General features: G+C 40.4%; 3 protein-coding genes across 3 annotated transcripts in view; 1 reads left to right on the forward strand and 2 right to left on the reverse strand.

The window, feature by feature from the left end:
• The first annotated feature begins 473 nt into the window (after positions 1–473).
• LOC139765636 (uncharacterized) lies at positions 474–2062 on the forward strand. Its single transcript, XM_071693324.1, has 3 exons — positions 474–513; positions 703–1190; positions 1397–2062. Exons 1-3 carry the CDS (start codon positions 499–501, stop codon positions 1851–1853), a joined length of 960 nt encoding a protein of 319 aa, XP_071549425.1. The 5' UTR covers positions 474–498; the 3' UTR covers positions 1854–2062.
• Positions 2063–7781: 5719 nt separating this feature from the next.
• On the reverse strand, positions 7782–9240 carry LOC139765637 (uncharacterized). Its single transcript, XM_071693325.1, has 3 exons — positions 9207–9240; positions 8528–9015; positions 7782–8410 (listed from the first exon to the last, which is right to left on the reverse strand). The coding sequence occupies exons 1-3, from the start codon at positions 9213–9215 to the stop codon at positions 7954–7956; spliced, it is 954 nt and encodes a 317-aa protein (XP_071549426.1). The 5' UTR covers positions 9216–9240; the 3' UTR covers positions 7782–7953.
• Positions 9241–14582: 5342 nt separating this feature from the next.
• Positions 14583–20198, reverse strand: part of LOC139765455 (uncharacterized) — a 5945-nt gene continuing 329 nt past the window's right edge. Inside the window, exons 2-5 of the mRNA XM_071692825.1 lie at positions 19808–20198; positions 19211–19688; positions 15290–15777; positions 14583–15172 (exon numbers count right to left, since the gene is read on the reverse strand). The exon at positions 19808–20198 is cut by the window's right edge and continues 97 nt beyond it. Of these exons, the coding sequence (XP_071548926.1) occupies positions 14749–15172; positions 15290–15777; positions 19211–19688; positions 19808–20198 (1781 nt within the window). The 3' untranslated portion in view covers positions 14583–14748. The remainder of the gene's footprint in view (positions 15173–15289; positions 15778–19210; positions 19689–19807) is intronic.

The raw sequence follows: 20198 nt of genomic DNA on the forward strand, positions 1-20198 counted from the left end.
GACTTGCTCCTCATCATGTAAGCAACACTGGACTGGAGGATTTATCTCGGTCATTCCCTGTGAGCCAGTGATGACCTGGCCTGGAGAAGTAGCGGCGGCTAGGTCGTGATGTTCATGACATCTTTTGCCTCTCACCAGCCATGACTTGCAAAGCAATTTTCCTTCGAGTAAAAATACGATCACTTGTTCTAGTGCAAGAGTGATGTTCTGTTGTTTATGTTCAATTTCATAAGGCAATATAACAACGCTGGGGCGACCCAAAACCATCTCAGAATAACGTGTACGTAAGAAACAGTTTATGTTGCTTGGTAAGAGTTTAGGTCTTTCCACCGTGGTCAAGTTTTGATGCTTAACCTTAATTTGTTTTTTCTTTTTTTCTTCCTTTTCAACTGTCCCGTTTTCTGTGAATCTTGGTCCTTTCCCTCTTCCGGAGATCGGGATGGGTATATAAGCGTCGGCTCACGCCTGCTTCCACACTCAAGCCGAGTCCTCTGAACAATGAATATGATCTTGGTAAGTTTATATCATCACAAAAGAATATCCTCGTTCACCAATCCAACATATTTAAGATACATATAAGCTTGTACAAGTATTGCAATATCAGTGTTATATAAACTTGCTCTGGTACCTGTAGGTGAGATTTCTTATATCAATGTACTCTGATCAACTGACACCTAATCCCAAAACTTTATATCTCTACAGACAGTTGTACTGTGTGTCTTGGCGGTTGTCACATCGGCCGCCAAGCTTCCATCTACTTCATATGGAGCGCCTGGCAGAGGCAGTGGAGCTTTTGGGGGTTCGTCTGGCTCAGGTCCCGGGGCTTCATCTGGACTAGGCTTTGGGGGTTCAAGTGGAGGAGGCTTTGGTGGATCAACTGGAGGAGGTTCTGGGGCTTCAACTGGTGGAGGCTTTGGGGGCTCAAGTGGAGGAGGTTTTGGTGGATCAGCAGGAGGAGGTTTTGGGGGTTCAACAAGTGGAGGTTTCGGAGGTGCTGGCAGTGGGAGCTCTGCTGCTGGATCATACAGACCTTCAGGTCCTGTCATTCCCATCCTGAAGGATGAACGTGAGGGACCTGATCAGTTTGGTAACTACTACTTCGAGTTTGAGACTGGTGATGGCATCAGTCGCAATGAGCAAGGCGCCCCTCAGGGTGAGACAGGAGCTGTGGCATCCCAGGGAGGATGGTCGTAAGTTAACATCACGCAAAATGCTTAGGGGGCCTAAGCATATATGTCTGTAATACCGTATCTGATTTTCTATACATGATTGCACTATAGCTAGATTCTAAGAGCAAGCAGTCTCCCCACTACTCCCCTTGGTGTCATCATTTGATATAAGAATATGTGCATTTCCTGGCCATGAGTAAGGCTAATTGTAGTCTCATGCCTTTCAGATTTACGTTCCCTGATGGAAGTCCAGGTGTCTTCAGTTTCGTAGCCGACGAGGGTGGCTATCAGGTGGAGTCTGACCTGTTGCCCACTCCCCATCCTCTCCCAGCCCATGCTATCGCCCAGATCGAGAAGGCTCGTCAGGAGGACGCTGCAGCAGCTGCTGGAGGTGGACGTGGATCATATGGTGGTGCCTCTGGTGCCGGGTCAGGTGCAGGCTTCAGCGGTTCAGGGGCTGGAGGCTTTGGTGGTTCTGGTGCCGGAGGATTCAGCGGTTCAGGTGCCGGAGGCTTCAGTGGATCAGGTGCTGGAGGTTTTGGTGGCCAAGGCGCTGGAGGCTTCGGTGGTTCAGGTGCCGGAGGCTCTGGTGCTTCCGGCACTGGAGGATTCAGTGGTTCGGGAGGAGGAAGCTTCTCCGGACCAGCTCCCAGAGTTCCCAGTAGGAGCTATGGCGCTCCCTGAGTGGTATATTAGACTTATTACAGAACGTCCACTCGTCTAATTCCTTGACGATGTATCCTAAAGACGCTTTTTAGTTCCTACATTCCTGTCATGTTTGATACCCATGTTACCATGAGACATCTACTTCTCTTATCTGATACAGAGAAAATGCTAATTAGGTGCCATATTCATCATCGAAATATAATAAGAAAGATATGAATATTATCAAGCAAATTTTCTTACACCCTTAGACATGATAACATGATGAAAGAGAAAGAAATGATTTATCTAAATGTCATAGTAATAAGTACGTGTGGATGACCTAGACAGAGGTAAAGGAGTATAAACATTAGTAAGCTGTTGGCATGATATATCATATGATGTTGCAGTTTTACTTTGATAAGAAAGAAAATACGACTCCAATGATGTCCAGATAAGCTTTGTGTCAAAATAGCTCCTAAAAAGCCTGATATATTCTTGTTATTCAACCATGCTATAAGTGCTTCCCTGACAACTTTATGAAACAGATGAATATAAAATGTAGAACTCATGTGTCGTAATGTTATTTATGAATAACTGTTGCATATCTGCTGATATTGTTTACAATATTTCTATCGTGATTTGAAGAAGTAGAAGCAGGAGTTAATTGCCACTTTGATAAGAAAATATTTAGGAGAAGTTCGATATAATCAAGAGAAAAATTATATTGATCTGAGAAAATATTTTCAGACGAGAAAAAAAGACAAGCAAATGTAAATAAGAAAGTTTTGATTCCATTGATTAGAATATGATTGGGGAAGATCATCAATTTTCTCACTGGTTGATAATAGCATACCAGATGTGCTTTTCTTTTCCTGTTACCAGTTCACCTTCAGGTGTTTATCTTATGCATTACAACAAAGATTTCAGATGATGACATAGAGAATGCAGTTATTGACAACAGAGGTCAAATGATGACAGCGTGCAGTTGATAACACAGAGACTGCAAGTGATGACAGAGGGTGCAGTTGATGACAACACTGTCTGAGTAACTGATGACAGAGTACAAATGATGACAGAGTGCATTTAATGACACACAGAGTCCAGCCGATGATACAGGGTGAAGGTGACGACACAGAGAGTATACAGTTGTTGATAGAATGCAGCTGTTGACACACACAGAATGCAACTGAATTGCAAGAGCTTAGCATAATAGGCTAGAGAAGACGACGCAGCACTTGGTGAGCTTTAGTGGCCGGTTAGTAAACGGAAAATCTGTAGTCTATCTGAATATTTTGGGACACTGGTTCGTGTCTTCTACGATACTTGTTGCTGAATGGCAATACAATATTACTTGAAGTCTTTACCTTTCGCCTTGCCTAGTGTGGATTAGGTATCATAATGTATTGTCACACTTAAAGGGAACGTATAAGCCTTAACTTTGTTACGCTAACGAGAATGATTGGAGGATTTGGTTAACGAACACAACGGCAGACAATGAACGGAAGACCTTATCTACCATGGTCATAGGACATACGTAAACGCCGCAGAAACAGTAATGAATGACTGTGTTTACGACGCAAATTGAGTGTGGTGTTGACATAACTGTCTCACAGTTCACAACATACAAACGAAAATTAAACTTGTACTGTAATTACCTGAAAGTATTAGTATGAACAGCATCTTCATCGTCGATGCATTTTGTGAACGTGTCTTTGAAGATAAGTGAGATGTTTCAGTCATGACAGAGGATTACCATCTTAGTGGTGAGTCAAGAATGTTTCTCTATTGGTACTGTTAACCTCACACTCTCATACAGACCCTTACTAAGCGGTTGTATATAGTCAAGACAATGTATTGTAGGAATGTGTCTGTGTATCGTTGCCGACCACAGACACTGAGTCATGACTCCACTTGCTACCAGTGGTAAAACCTGTTTCTCAAAGAATGATATTTGGCATAAACACAGAATGAAAGTACCGGAAAGGATCTGATACTAACACGTAGCTTATAAGAGGACACAAAGTGTGTTACGGTTTCGAATTCCGGTGATAATAGATCTCGTCTGACAACTCCAAACTGGAGCATACTTAAACACCATGATAACGTCAGAGACAATGATATGAGGCGTGTAATGACCTGAGGCCATGCCTGCAAGCGGACGTTGGAATTTGTATTTGTACTTACTTTCACCAAACGTTAAGGAAACGTATTTTTTGTAGACATTGTTTCAATTACCTCTGTAAATGTCCAACTTCTGAAGATGCGCATTTAGTCGTTGATCTCGACATTTCAAGTTGCACAAGTTAGCTAGGGCTAAGGTTATCGCAGTGATATATGTACATAATTACGAAGAACATATCATATGAACTACATGTTGCCAAATTCTATGCAAGAGGACGAGAAATTGTTTGCTTGTGGACTAAAAAAAGTAACCCACGTGTGGGCAGAGGCAGAAAGATAAGACAGCTACCTAGGCCAAAGGTGCGATAGCTTGGCAGCCACTGATATGCTTGTCTCAAGACGCAGCCGTCACCAACCCTCACGATACACACTTAGGTAGTACCAGCAATAGACCTCCCTGATCATCGACTGCTTACCATCTATTACCTACCCTCAGTTGACTTTTTACATTACAGAGTGAGGAGAGTTTTAACACTTAACAAATTAGTATTCATAACGACTCCCATTCCTGTCGTCTCACGGAGTGTTGCCCAAGAACCAGTTGCTGGTCTCCGCTCCAGTGATCATCACTTTGGCTGGCGGGTGAGGAAGGTGAACTGATGCAGTATACAACGACGTGAGGCTATCCCCCTCCATGAGTGAGGGACTGAGGTGGTGAGGTATGCCACGTCTTCAGTCGACATGGTTATTGTCTTCTCATGACGTGTAGTTGGTTTACCCAGAGAGTCGAACAACGACTTAGCGGATTTTACTGGGGAGGTGACCACATGATCTACCGTAGGTTCCCTGAACTTCCCTGTGATGAACTTTGATACTTATATGTGTATGTTTCCCTTTAGGAGCAGGCAAATGACGTATGCTGTTACTTCTGTTAAAGTATTAGATCCTGGAGGCCTCTAACAAGGTCATCAGCAAAGCCTCATTATCTAAACAAATGTGCAGTGAATTCTTTTATGCATGAGGTATAATTTGGTTCTTCTGCACCGAGGGGTATTTCCCGAAGTTTTTCGATTAAGGAAATTTACTTTGAAAGAACAAGTATGTCCCAGACCGTCATTTTGTATATACAGAAAACTTACCTATGTATACTCATATATCCATTAATACCCATCCCAACATGACAGAGTTCAATTATCATCATTTCAATCTATGTTCCTTAGGCATTACGTATTTACACTCCAGAGTTTATTGATGATGAGTTTGAGAAGATATATTCTATTGGATCTAAGTTAAAGTACCCTAGATCCTTCATTGATAGATCGCTTAAGTTAGCAAAGAAATCATTTTATAGAGTTGAGCCCAAACCTTCCATTGACAAAAAGAATCTTTTAGTTCTCCCATCTAATAAAAATTTTATTTTACTTCCCATGTTGCTTAAATCCTTTAATGTAAATGTTGCCTTCAGCAACAATAATACTATAAAAAATATCATAATCAGAAACTCACCAGAAAATTCTCCTGGGTGCATTTATAAAGTGTCATGTTGAAATTGTGATACGTTTTATGTTGGTCAGACTGGTAAGGATCTTTCTGCTACACTTAAGCAACTTAAATATAGTACAAAAACAGGACAAGAATCAAATGCCTTGTTTAATCACGTTAAAAACTACGATCATTGTATTGACTGGAGTAATGCCATCTCAGTTATCAGCTCTAACTCCAATACCACGAGAAATATCATTGAATCTTCTATTATTGAATACACAAAGAATCATAGCCTTAGTATTAGTGAAGGTCTATAAAAAATTGGATAGCTTTATTGTTGATAATATTTGTAAACAATTCCCTTTTTTGTCCACATAATAAGTTTACGATACGCTCGTTGTCTTTTTTGGACAGTCACGTGTTTACCAAATGGCGTCCTAGCGAAGGCTCTTCGTTGTTAATCAGCTGACATATTTTTTTATTTTTTTCTTGTATCTCTCCTGATGATGTGATTATTTCACGAAAGTGCACTATGTAACTTACCGTGTTTCAATTTCCCCGTGGACTCATATATATATATATATATATATATATATATATATATATATATATATATATATATATATATATATATATATATATATATATATATATATATATTATCCCTGGGGATAGGGGATTAAGAATACTTCCCACGTATTCCCTGCGTGTCGTAGAAGGCGACTAAAAGGGGAGGGAGCGGGGGGCTGGAAATCCTCCCCTCTCGTTTTTTTTTTTTTATTTTTTTTTCCAAAAGAAGGAACAGAGTGGGGCCAGGTGAGGATATTCCAAAAAAGGCCCAGTCCTCTGTTCTTAACGCTACCTCGCTAACGCGGGAAATGGCGAATAGTTTAAAAAAAAAAAATATATATATATATATATATATCAGATGAAGAGACACGCTAGTGGAATTTGGACCATTTTGTTTATCAATCGTTTCGAAACCGTACTTGTTCATTATGAAAACAAAAAAATCAATGGAGTCTATCTAATGGAGTGAATTTAATGGTAAAAGTAATGTAAACACTGAAATGATAATTGATTGCATATTTGTATACAAAACCTATTGAATCTTAACGAAAGCATAAATTCGTCTGACCTACATTTTCCTAGCTGAGTTTAATCCTGCCAAAGTAAAGACTGGAAGCATAAAACCTTGCTAGTGCCTTCATATATACCAATCTTGCTCAGAACTGTAGATATGAACGCTAACATAACTTGAATGTTTTTTCGTGAGTGATTTCCAATTGCCGAAGAACATGGTTGGCAATTAGAGCCCCAGTTTGTGGGGAGCAAAATTTTCAGTTGTCCAGCATTTCAGACGTCTTTTAGTCTTTCCGATGTATGATGTTTGGCAGCGATAACACGTGTATGTATATACATTAGAGTCTTGAGAATGTGGCATCAGTTGCACTCTCTCAACTTTAATCTCACTGTCATAATCTGTGCCTTGTGACATCACCTGCACCCACTGTGTTATCAATATACTCTATCATCACTTGCACTCAGTCATCAACTGCACTCTCATTGTCTATATGAACTCTTTGTCATCAGTTGCATCTTACGTCATCAGCTTCACTCTGTCATCAGTTGCACTGTCATCAACTACTCTCTCTCTCTCTCTCTCTCTCTCTCTCTCTCTCTCTCTCTCTCTCTCTCTCTCTCTCTCTCTCTCTCTCTCTCTCTCTCTCTCTCTCTCAATAAATGATTCAATCACTACATACATTTTTTGTGTCATTCATAAGATAAGCTTCTGAAGATGAACTTTTCATTAGAAAAAGATACTACGTCTCGTTTGTAATTATCAACCCCTGAGAAAAGTCTATATTTTCCCAAATAACGTTAGAATCAATGGAATTTAAACTTTCTTATATGCAGTCTCGTGTCCTTTCATTTTTCAGAAATATTGCAGACAATATCAGCTAATATGCAACAAAAATAACATTACGAAACGTAGATTCCAGCTTCAATATCTATGTGATCCATTAAGATGTCAGAGAAATATAGTTGGAGCAAGTTTTGATGTAATAGTGACAACAATATGTCACCTTTTTGTACAGCATACTTTGAACATCAATGGTCTTATTTCTTATATTCCGTCGAAAAAAAGGGACATCATATTATACATCACTTACCTGAAGGCGTCACTCGCTTTTGGCATCCTTTTCAATGGGATCGATGTTTGTACCCTTTTATACCTGTCTATGTCATCCATATACAACTTTTTATTGCCTTTAAATGTATGATTTCTTCCTTCCTTTTCGTCATACAAGTTAACTAGTAAATATGTTTGAGCATGTAAGGATATAAATTTAATATCGATTATATTTTTCCTATTATATTTCGATGATATACATAATACTTAATATATTAAGCGTTTAGTCAGTATCAGGTGAAAGAGGTACATTTCTCATAGGAACATGGGTATCTAACATAACCACAGTGGATGTAGGAAGCTCAGCAGGATTGGCATTTAGGGAAAGAGGGATGCCTCTCAGGGAGCGCCATAGCTCCTGCTGGGAACTCTGGCAACAGGCCTGGAGAAGCTTGCCGCTGTCGAACCACCGAATCCTCCAGCACCTGAAGCACCAAAGCCTCCGGAACCTGAACCACCGAAGCTTCCAGAACCTGAGCCGCCGAAGCCTCCAGCACCTGAGCCACCGAAGCCTCCAGCACCTGAACCACCGAAGCCTCCAGCACCTGAACCACCGAAGCCTCCAGCACCTGAACCGCTGAAGCCTGCACCTGACCCAGCACCAGAGGCACCACCATATGATCCACGTCCACCTCCAGCAGCTGCTGCAGCGTCCTCCTGACGAGCCTTCTCGATCTGGGCGATAGCATGGGCTGGCAGAGGATGGGGAGTGGGCAACAAATCAGACTCCACCCGATATCCATCTTCGTCGGCTACGAAGTTGAAAAGAGCAGGAGTCCCATCAGGGAAAGTAAATCTGGAATGAAAATGACAGTGAATAGCTTTATTCTGAAATGTCAATATCTTAGTGTTATTTGGAAGATTATTACAAAGTAATTCGTACTTCTTTCAACAAATCTTAATGATTACTTACGACCATCCTCCCTGGGATGCCACAGCTCCTGTCTCTCCCTGAGGGGCGCCTTGCTCATTGCGACTGATGCCATCACCAGTCTCAAACTCGAAGTAGTAGTTGCCAAACTGATCAGGTCCCTCACGCTCATCCTTCAGGATGGGAATGACAGGACCTGAAGGTCTGTAGGATCCAGCAACAGAGCTCCCACTGCCAACACCTCCGAAACCTCCACCTGCTGAACCCCCAAAACCTCCTCCTGCTGATCCACCAAACCCTCCTCCACTTGAGCCCCCAAAGCCTCCACCAGTTGAAGTCCCGAAACCTCCTCCAGTTGATCCACCAAAGCCTCCTCCACTTGAACCCCCAAAGCCTAGTCCAGACGAAAACCCAGAGCCTGAGCCAGACGAACCCCCAAAAGCTCCACTGCCTCTGCCAGGCGCTCCATAAGAAGTAGATGGGAGTCTGTCGGCCGATGTCACAACCGCCAAGACACACAGGACAACTGTCTGTAGAGATATAAAGTTTTGGGATTAGGTATCAGAAGATCAGAGTACATTGGTATAGGAAATTACCCCTAAAGGTGCCAGAGTAAGTTGCTATGACATAGGTATTGCGATGCTTGTAAAGCTTATATGTACCATGAATATGGTGGTTTGGTTAACGAGAATATTCTCTTATGGTGATAATGTAAACTTACCGAGATCATATTCTTGGTTGAGAGGACTCGGCTTGAGTGTGGCATCAGGCGTGAGCCGACGCTTATATACCCATCTACATTCCCGTGGAGCGAGAGGACCAAGGTTCATAGAAAACGGATCAGGTTTAGGGGACGTGCTCTTGAAATAGAAAGAAAATGAAATCAAGGTGAAGCGTCGACACTTAACTACAGTGGATAGATCCAGTCTCTTACCATGTAATATGAACCTTGACCTATGGAGATGTTGGTAGCTATATTGCCACACAAACTGAGTACAGATAACAGAACATTACTCTCCCACTGAATGAAGTGCTCGTATTAGTTTTACATATAGAAAATTACCTTGCAAATCATGGCTGGTGGCTGAAGGAGTCCTGAGCATTGCGACCTGACCACCACCAGTCCCCCAGGCCAGGTCAACACTGGCTCACACGAAATGACAGAGTTTCATCCCCTAGAACAGAGTTCTGCACCATAGTAAGGAGTAAGCTATTACTAGCAAGCCCAGTATCAGTACCATATGGTTTCGAAACCTTAAGCATGCCACATGGCCCACAGCCAATCCAATTTTTCATCCTCCTCTTGGCGTGGTCGACATACGGGTACCTGGCTTAGTTTTTGGGGTGTATGTGTGTATACAAAAACATAGGTGTAAAAACACGGTACACATACACAGGGTTAAGAAAAAGGGCAACACTAGTGTAAGACGTTCTCAATAACACATGAACAGTGATTATGAGCACACAATCCATATGCAGAACTCCCTCCCCGTCATGGATGAACAGGAAATTTAAACATCCACACACACACACACACACACACACACAAACACACACACACATATATATATATATATATATATATATATATATATATATATATATATATATATATATATATATATATATATATATATATATATATATATATTATTTATTTATTATTTTGCTTTGTCGCTGTCTCCCGCGTTAGAACCAGTGAAAAGTTTTTATCGAGGATGTAAGGCATGTGTACGTGTAGGAAGAGAGGAGAGTGATTGATTCTCAGTGAATGTAGGTTTGCGTCAGGGGTGTGTGATGTCTCCATGGTTGTTTAATTTGTTTATGGATGGGGTTGTTAGGGAGGTGAATGTAAGAGTTTTGGGAAGAGGGGCAAGTATGAAGTCTGTTGTGGATGAGAGAGCTTGGGAAGTGAGTCAGTTGTTGTTCGCTGATGATACAGCGCTGGTGGCTGATTCATGTGAGAAACTGCAGAAGCTGGTGACTGAGTTTGGTAAAGTGTGTGAAAGAAGAAAGTTAAGAGTAAATGTGAATAAGAGCAAGGTTATTAGGTACAGTAAGATTGAAGGTCAAGTCAATTGGGAGGTAAGTTTGAATGGAGAAAAACTGGAGGAAGTAAAGTGTTTTAGATATCTGGGAGTGGATCTGGCAGCGGATGGAACCATGGAAGCGGAAGTGAATCATAGGGTGGGGGAGGGGGCGAAAATCCTGGGAGCCTTGAAGAATGTGTGGAAGTCGAGAACATTATCTCGGAAAGCAAAAATGGCTATGTTTGAAGGAATAGTGGTTCCAATAATGTTGTATTGTTGCGAGGCGTGGGCTATGGATAGAGTTGTGCGCAGGAGGGTGGATGTGCTGGAAATGAGATGTTTGAGGACAATATGTGGTGTGAGGTGGTTTGATCGAGTAAGTAATGTAAGTGTAAGAGAGATATGGGGAAATAAAAAGAGTGTTGTTGAGAGAGCAGAAGAGGGTGTTTTGAAATGGTTTGGGCACATGGAGAGAATGAGTGAGGAAAGATTGACCAAGAGGATGTATGTGTCGGAGGTGGAGGGAACGAGGAGAAGTGGGAGACCAGATTGGAGGTGGAAAGATGGAGTGAAAAAGATTTTGTGTGATCGGGGCCTGAACATGCAGGAGGGTGAAAAGCGGGCAAGGAATAGAGTGAATCGGATCGATGTGGTATACCGGGGTCGACGTGCCGTCAATGGATTGAATCAGGGCATGTGAAGCGTCTGGGGTAAACCATGGAAAGTTCTGTGGGGCTTGGATGTGGAAAGGGAGCTGTGGTTTCGGGCATTATTGCATGACAGCTAGAGACTGAGTGTGAACGAATGGGGCCTTTGTTTTCTTTTCCTAGCGCTACCTCGCACACAAGAGGGGGGATGTTATTCCATGTGTGGCGAGGTGGCGATGGGAATGAATAAAGGCAGACAGTGTGAATTGTGTGCATGTGTATATATGTATATGTCTGTGTGTGTATATATATGTGTACATTGAGATGTATGGGTATGTATATTTGTGTGTGGGGACGTGTATGTATGTACATGTGTATGAGGATGGGTTGGGCCATTTCGTTCGTCTGTAAACGCGGGAGACAGCGACAGAGCAAAATAAATAAATAATGAATAATATATATATATATATATATATATATATATATATATATATATATATATATATATATATATATATATATATATATATATATATATACATATATATACATACATATATATATATATATATATATATATATATATATATATATATATATATATATATATATATATATATATATATATATATATATATATATATATATATATATATATATATATATATATATATATATATATATATATATATATATATATATATATATATATATATATATATATATATATATATATATATATATATATATATATATATATATATATATATATATATATATATATATATATATATATATATATATATATATATATATATATATATATATATATATACATATATATATATATATATATATATATATATATATATATATATATATATATATATATATATATATATGTATATATATATATATCATACAAACCTCCAACATCCATGATAGAAAACAGGGACCCCTGCGCAACAGGCGGGAGTGCTACCGCTAGGCTATGATTGCTCTTATAGGGAAATGACTATTCGAATACTATGTACTCGAATACCCTTCGCCTCACGTTGGTGAGCAACGGGGTCTACACCGGTCATTTCCAATCAAAGCTCACACAGCCAGCAGACAGCATTTTACCAAACCTAACTGTACAAGGCGGAGGTATATGAATACAAACAAAGTGCATATGAACGCACACTTTCATAGAACATACAAACCTCCAACAGCCAGGATCGAACCCAGGACTTGCGCAACAGGCGGGAGCGCTACCGCAAAGCTATGGTCGCATTTTACTGTTAGCTTCGGTAAAATGCTATCTGCTGGATCTGTGAGCCTGATGGGAAATGACCGGTGTAGTCCCCGTTGCTTACCAACATGAGACGAAGGGTATTCGAGTACATAGCATTCGATTAGTCATTTCTCTTTAGGGGCAATCATAGCCTAGCGGTAGCGTTCCCGCCTTGTTGCGCAGAAGTCCTGGGTTCGATCCTGGCTGTTGGAGGTTTGTATGTTCTATGAAAGCGCGCGTTCATATGCACGTTGTTTGTATATATATATATATATATATATATATATATATATATATATATACATATATATATGTAGAGACAAACCACTGAAATATGGAGCTTATTGTTTATCGCCTGGAAACGCATTTGTTCATTACCAAAACCAAAAAATTAATAGAATCCCAGAAAAATGCAAGTGTAGTGAATCTAATGGTAAAAGTAATAAACACAGTGATGATTGCTTGTGTACATTGTATACAAAACCTATTGAATCTTAACGAAAGCAATTAAGCTTCAATTCGTTTATAGATTTAAAACTGATCTAGAATACCAGAGAAATGTTCTCCAAACTATAAAACAAATGTTCAAAATGAGATCATTTTGATATCTAGAAAAAGCAATTCAAAAAGAGATAGTAGAAAGGTTTTGCAGAAATTGATCTGAACTGTGAAACCAAAAATCAGTTTCCAAGCTAAGTATGATCCTTCCAAAGTAAAGCCTGGAAGCATAAAACCTTGCTAGTGCCTTCATATATACCAACAGTGGCCTTATCTCTATAAGTATATATCGCTTCCGTTATTAAGAGGTCCTTCTCCTACGCAATCTTGCTCAGTACAGTAGATATGAGCGCTAACATAGGTTGATTGGTTTTCCGTAAGTGATTACCAATTGCCGAAGAACATGATTGGCATGCTTTGTGGAGAGAGAAATTTTCAGTTGTCCAGCATTTCAGACGTCTTTTAGTCTTTCCGATGTATGATGTTTGGCAGCGATAACACGTGTATGTATATACATTAGAGTCTTGAGAATGTGACATCAGTTACACTCTCTCAACTTCAATCTCACTGTCATAATCTGCGCTTTGTGACATCACCGGCACCCACTGTGTTATCAATATACTTTATCATCAGTTGCACTCAGTCATCAACTGCACTCTCAGTGTCAGTATGAAGTCTTTGTCATCAGCTACATCTTACGTCATCAGTTGCACTCTGTCATCAGTTGCATTGTCGTCTACTACACTCTCTCTCTCTCTCTCTCTCTCTCTCTCTCTCTCTCTCTCTCTCTCTCTCTCTCTCTCTCTCTCTCTCTCTCTCTCTCTCTCTCTCTCTCTCTCTCTCTCTCTCTCTCTCTCTCTCTCAATAAATAATTCAATCACTACATGAATTCTTTGTGTCATTCATAAGATAAGTTCCTAAAGATAAACTTTTAATTAGAAAGAGATAATACGTCTGGTTTGTAATCATCACCCTCTGAGAAAAGTTTACATTTTCCCAAATAACGTTAGAATCATTGGAATTCAAACTTTCTTATATGCAGTCTCTTGTCTTTTTATTTCTCCATCTTTCATCAGAAATGATATCGCCAGATCTAAACATCATTTTTCTCTAGATTATATTTATCTTATATTACCCTTTTCTTATTAGATCTTAAATTCAGTCTTGCTTCTACTTTGAATTACGATAAGAAATATTGCAGACAATGTCAGCACAAATAACATTATGCAGCACAAATAACATTACGAAACGTAGATTCCAGTTTCAATATCTATGTGATCCGTCAAGATGTCAGAGACATATTATTGTGGCAAGTTTTAATGTAAAAGTGACAAGAATATGTCACCTTTTTGAGAAGGAATTTTGATATATAGCATGCTTTGAATATTAATGGTCTTATTTCTTACAATCCGTCGGAAGAAAAGAGACATCATATTATAAAATATTTACCTGAAGACGTCACTCGCTTTTAGCAGCCTTTTGAATGGGATCGATGTTTGTACTCTTTTATACCTGTCTATGTCACCCATACATAACTTATAACTTTGTATTACCATTAAATGTATGATTTCTTCCTTCCATTTCTTCATAGCAGTTTACTGGTAAATATGTGTGAGCGTGTAAGGGTATACACTTGATATCAATCATAACTTTCATATTTTATTTCGAAGATATACATAATATTTAATTAAGCGTTTAGTCAGTATCAGGTGAAAGAGGTACATTTCTCATAGGAACATGGGCATCTAACATAACCACAGTGGATGTAGGAAGCCTCATCAGGATGGGCATTTAGGGAAAGAGGGATGCCTCTCAGGGAGCGCCATAGCTCCTGCTGGGAACTCTGGCAACAGGCCTGGAGAAGCTTGCCGCTGTCGAACCACCGAATCTTCCAGCACCTGCACCACCAAAGCCTCCGGAACCTGAACCACCGAAGCTTCCAGAACCTGAACCACCGAAGCCGCCAGCACCTGAGCCACCGAAGCCTCCAGCACCTGAACCACCGAAGCCTCCAGCTCCTGAACCGCTGAAGCCTGCCCCTGATCCAGCACCAGAGGCACCACCATATGACCCACGTCCACCTCCAGCAGCGTCCTCCTGACGAGCCTTCTCGATCTGGGCGATAGCATGGGCTGGGAGAGGGGGAGGAGTGGGCAACAAGTCAGACTCCACCCGATATCCATCTTCGTCAGCTACGAAGTTGAAAAGAGCAGGAGTCCCATCAGGGAAAGTAAATCTGGAATGAAAATGACAGTGAATAGCTTTATTCTGAAATGTCAGTGTCTTAGTGTTATGTGGAAGATTATTCTAAAATAGTTCGTACTTCTTTCAACAAATCTTAATGATTACTTACGACCATCCTCCCTGAGATGCCACAGCTCCTGTCTCTCCCTGAGGGGCGCCTTGCTCATTGCGACTGATGCCGTTACCAGTTTCAAACTCAAAGTAGTAGTTGCCAAACTGATCAGGTCCCTCACGTTCATCCTTCAGGATGGGAATGACAGGACCTGAAGGTCTGTAGGATCCAGCAACAGAGCTCCCACTGCCAACACCTCCGAAACCTCCACCTGCTGAACCCCCAAAACCTCCTCCTGCTGATCCACCAAAGCCTCCTCCAGTTGAGCCCCCAAAGCCTCCTCCAGTTGAAGTCCCGAAACCTCCTCCAGTTGATCCACCAAAGCCTCCTCCACTTGAGCCCCCAAAGCCTAGTCCAGATGAAGCCCCGGGACCTGAGCCAGACGAACCCCCAAAAGCTCCACTGCCTCTGCCAGGCGCTCCATATGAAGTAGATGGAAGCCTGGCGGCCGATGTGACAACCGCCAAGACACACAGGACAACTGTCTGTAGAGATGTAAAGTTTTGGGATTAGGAGTTAGCAGATCAGAGTACTTTGATATAGGACAGTACCTCTACAGGTACCAGAGCAAGTTTCTGTGGCATTGGTATTGCGATACTCTTATAAGTTTATACGTATCTTAAATACCCTGGTTTCGTTAACGAGAATATTCTTTTGTGATGATATAAACTTACCGAGATCATATTCGTTGTTCAGAGGACTCTGCTTGAGTGTGGAAGCGGGCGTGAGCCAACGCTTATATACCCAGCCCATCCCCGGGGAGCGTGAGGACCAAGGTTCATAGAAAACGGATCTGGTTGAGGAGACATGCTCTTGAAATAGAAAGAAAACAAAATCAAGGTTAGGGCGTCGAAACTTTACTGCAGTGGATAGATCCAAACTCTTAATGTGTTATATGAACTGTGTCTTATGGAAGAGTTGGTAGCTATATATATTGCCATAGCAAACTTAGTACAGATAACAGAATATTACTCTGCAACTGAAGGAAGTGCTCGTATCATTTTAACACATAGGAAATTACCTTGCAAGTCATGACTGGTGAGAGGGTGGAGGAGTCATGAGCATCACGACCTGACCACCACCACATCCACAGGCCAGGTCAACACTGGCTCACACGAAATAACCGAGTTTCATGCCACAGAACAGAGTTCTGCACCATAGTAAGGAGCAAGACTTAGTGTATTTGTTACAATGATACCTTACGCATCCATACGAACATACACACGTATTGGTTCACGTTACTAACCATGAGCTATTGTAAGCACACCCACTGTCAGTACAATATGGTTTCGAAACCATAATCATGACACGTAGCCCACAGCCAATCCAGTTTTTCATCCTCCTCTCGGCGTGGTCGATATATGGGTACCTGGCTTAGTTTTTGGGGTGTATGTGTGCATACAAACATCTATGTGTAAAGGCACATACACATTGTTAAGAAATAAGGCAACGCTAGTGTAAAACTTTCTCCGTAAAACATTAACAGTGATTATGTGCACACACACCCATATGTAGAACTCCCTCCCCGATATGGATGAATAGGAAATTAAAACACACACACACACACACACACACACACACACACACACACACACACACACACACACAAACACACACACACACACTTACACATAAGTATATATATATATATATATATATATATATATATATATATATATATATATATATATATATATATATATATATATATATATATATATATATATATATATATATATTATATATATATATATATATATATATATATATATATATATATATATATATATATATATATATATATATATATATATATATATATATAATATATATATATATATATATATATATATATATATATATATATATATATATAAATTCTTTCTTTCACACTATTCGCCATTTCCCCCATTAGCGAGGTAGCGTTAAAAACAGAGGACTGGGGCTTTGAGGGAATATCCTCACCTGTACCCCTTCCTTGTTCCTTCTTTTGGAAAATTAAAAAAAAAAAGAGAGGGGAGGATTTCCAGCCAGCCGCTCCCTTCCCCTTTAGTCGTCTTATATATACATATATATATATATATATATATATATATATATATATATATATATATATATATATATATATATATATATATATATAACGAAAGCAAGTAAACTTGAATTCGTTTATAGATCTAAAACCGATCTGGAATACCAGAAAAATATCCTACAAGCTATAAATCAAAAGTTCAAAATGAAATGGTTCTCATATCTAAAAATATTAACTCAAAAAGAGATAATGGAAAGGTTTTGCAAAAATTGATCTGAACTGGGAAACTAACGATCAGTTTCCAAGCTAAGTATGATCCTTCCAAAGTAAAGCCTTGGAGCATAAAACCTTGCTAGTGCCTTCATATATACCAACAGTGGCCTTATCTCTATAAGTATATATCGCTTCCGTTATTAAGAGGTCCTTCTCCTACGCAATCTTGCTCAGTACAGTAGATATGAGCGCTAACATAGGTTGATTGGTTTTCCGTAAGAGATTTCCAATTGCCGAAGAACATGATTGGAATGCTTTGTGGAGAGCATAAATTTCAGCTGTAAAGCATTTCCGACGTCTTTCAGTCTTTCCGATGTATGATGTTTGGCAGCGATAACACGTGTATGTATATACATTAGAGTCTTGTGAATGTGGCATCAGTTGCACTCTCTCAACTTTAATCTCACTGTCATAATCTGCGCCTTGTGACATCACCGGCACCCACTGTGTTATCAATATACTTTATCATCAGTTGCACTCAGTCAACAACTGCACTCTCAGTGCAATATGAACTCTTTGCCATCAGCTGCATCTTACGTCATCAGCTGCACTCTGCCATCACTTGCACTGTCGTCTACTACACTCTCTCTCTCTCTCTCTCTCTCTCTCTCTCTCTCTCTCTCTCTCTCTCTCTCTCTCTCTCTCTCTCTTGCTCTATCAATAAATGATTCAGTTACTTTATAGGTTCTTTGTGTCATAGATAAACTCCTAAATAAGAACTTTTGATTATAAAAAAAAATAATGCGGTTGGTTTGTAATTATCAACCTCTGAGAAAAGTTTATATCTTCCCTAATAGCATTAGAATCAATGGACTTTGAACTTTCTTACATGCAGTCTCTTGTTCTTTCATTTTCAATTTTTCATCTAGAAATCTATATCGCCAGATCTAAACATCATTTTTCTCTAGATTATATTTATCTTATATTACCCTTTTCTTATTAGATCTTAAATTCAGTCTTGCTTCTACTTTGAATTACAATAAGAAATATTGCAGACAATGTCAGCACAAATAACATTATGCAGCACAAATAACATTACGAAACGTAGATTCCAGTTTCAATATCTATGTGATCCGTCAAGATGTCAGAGACATATTATTGTGGCAAGTTTTAATGTAAAAGTGACAAGAATATGTCACCTTTTTGAGAAGGAATTTTGATATATAGCATGCTTTGAATATTAATGGTCTTATTTCTTACAATCCGTCGGAAGAAAAGAGACATCATATTATAAAATATTTACCTGAAGACGTCACTCGCTTTTAGCAGCCTTTTGAATGGGATCGATGTTTGTACTCTTTTATACCTGTCTATGTCACCCATACATAACTTATAACTTTGTATTACCATTAAATGTATGATTTCTTCCTTCCCTTTCTTCATACAAATGAAGTGGTACATATGTTTGAACGAGTTAGGATATACATTTAACATCGATCATATCTTTTTTATTTTGTTTCGATGATATACATAGTACTTAATTTATTAAGCGTTTAGTCAGTATCAGGTGAAAGAGGTACATTTCTCATAGGAACATGGGTATCTAACATAACCACAGTGGATGTAGGAAGCTTCAGCAGGATTGGCATTTAGGGAAAGAGGGATGCCTCTCAGGGAGCGCCATAGCTCCTGCTGGGAACTCTGGCAACAGGCCTGGAGAAGCTTGCCGCTGTCGAACCACCGAATCCTCCAGCACCTGAAGCACCAAAGCCTCCGGCACCTGAACCACCGAAGCTTCCAGAACCTGAACCACCAAACCCGCCAGCACTTGAACCACTGAAGCCTCCAGCACCTGAACCACTGAAGCCTCCAGCACCTGAAGCACCAGAGCCTCCGGCACCAGAACCGCCAAAGCCTCCAGCCCCTGAACCGCTGAAGCCTGCCCCTGATCCAGCACCAGAGGCACCACCATATGACCCACGTCCACCTCTAGCAGCTGCAGCAGCGTCCTCTTGACGAGCCTTCTCGATCTGAGCGATAGCATGGGCTGGCAGAGGATGGGGAGTGGGCAACAAGTCAGACTCCACCCGATATCCATCTTCGTCAGCTACGAAGTTGAAAAGAGCAGGAGTCCCATCAGGGAAAGTAAATCTGGAATGAAAATGACAGTGAATAGCTTTATTCTGAAATGTCAGTGTCTTAGTGTTATGTGGAAGCTTGTTTCTAAAATAGTTCGTCATTCTTGTCAACAAATCTTAATGATTACTTACGACCATCCTCCCTGGGATGCCACAGCTCCTGTCTCTCCCTGAGGGGCGCCTTGCTCGTTGCGACTGATGCCGTTACCAGTTTCAAACTCGAAGTAGTAGTTGCCGAACTGATCAGGTCCCTCACGCTCATCCTTCAGGATGGGAATGACAGGACCTGAAGGTCTGTAGGATCCAGCAACAGAGCTCCCACTGCCAACACCTCCGAAACCTCCACCTGCTGAACCCCCAAAACCTCCTCCTGCTGATCCACCAAAGCCTCCTCCAGTTGAGCCCCCAAAGCCTCCTCCAGTTGAAGTCCCGAAACCTCCTCCAGTTGATCCACCAAAGCCTCCTCCACTTGAGCCCCCAAAGCCTAGTCCAGATGAAGCCCCGGGACCTGAGCCAGACGAAC

Source organism: Panulirus ornatus, chromosome 55, assembly GCF_036320965.1.
Source record: "Panulirus ornatus isolate Po-2019 chromosome 55, ASM3632096v1, whole genome shotgun sequence".
In the NCBI taxonomy this organism is placed as follows: domain Eukaryota; kingdom Metazoa; phylum Arthropoda; class Malacostraca; order Decapoda; family Palinuridae; genus Panulirus; species Panulirus ornatus.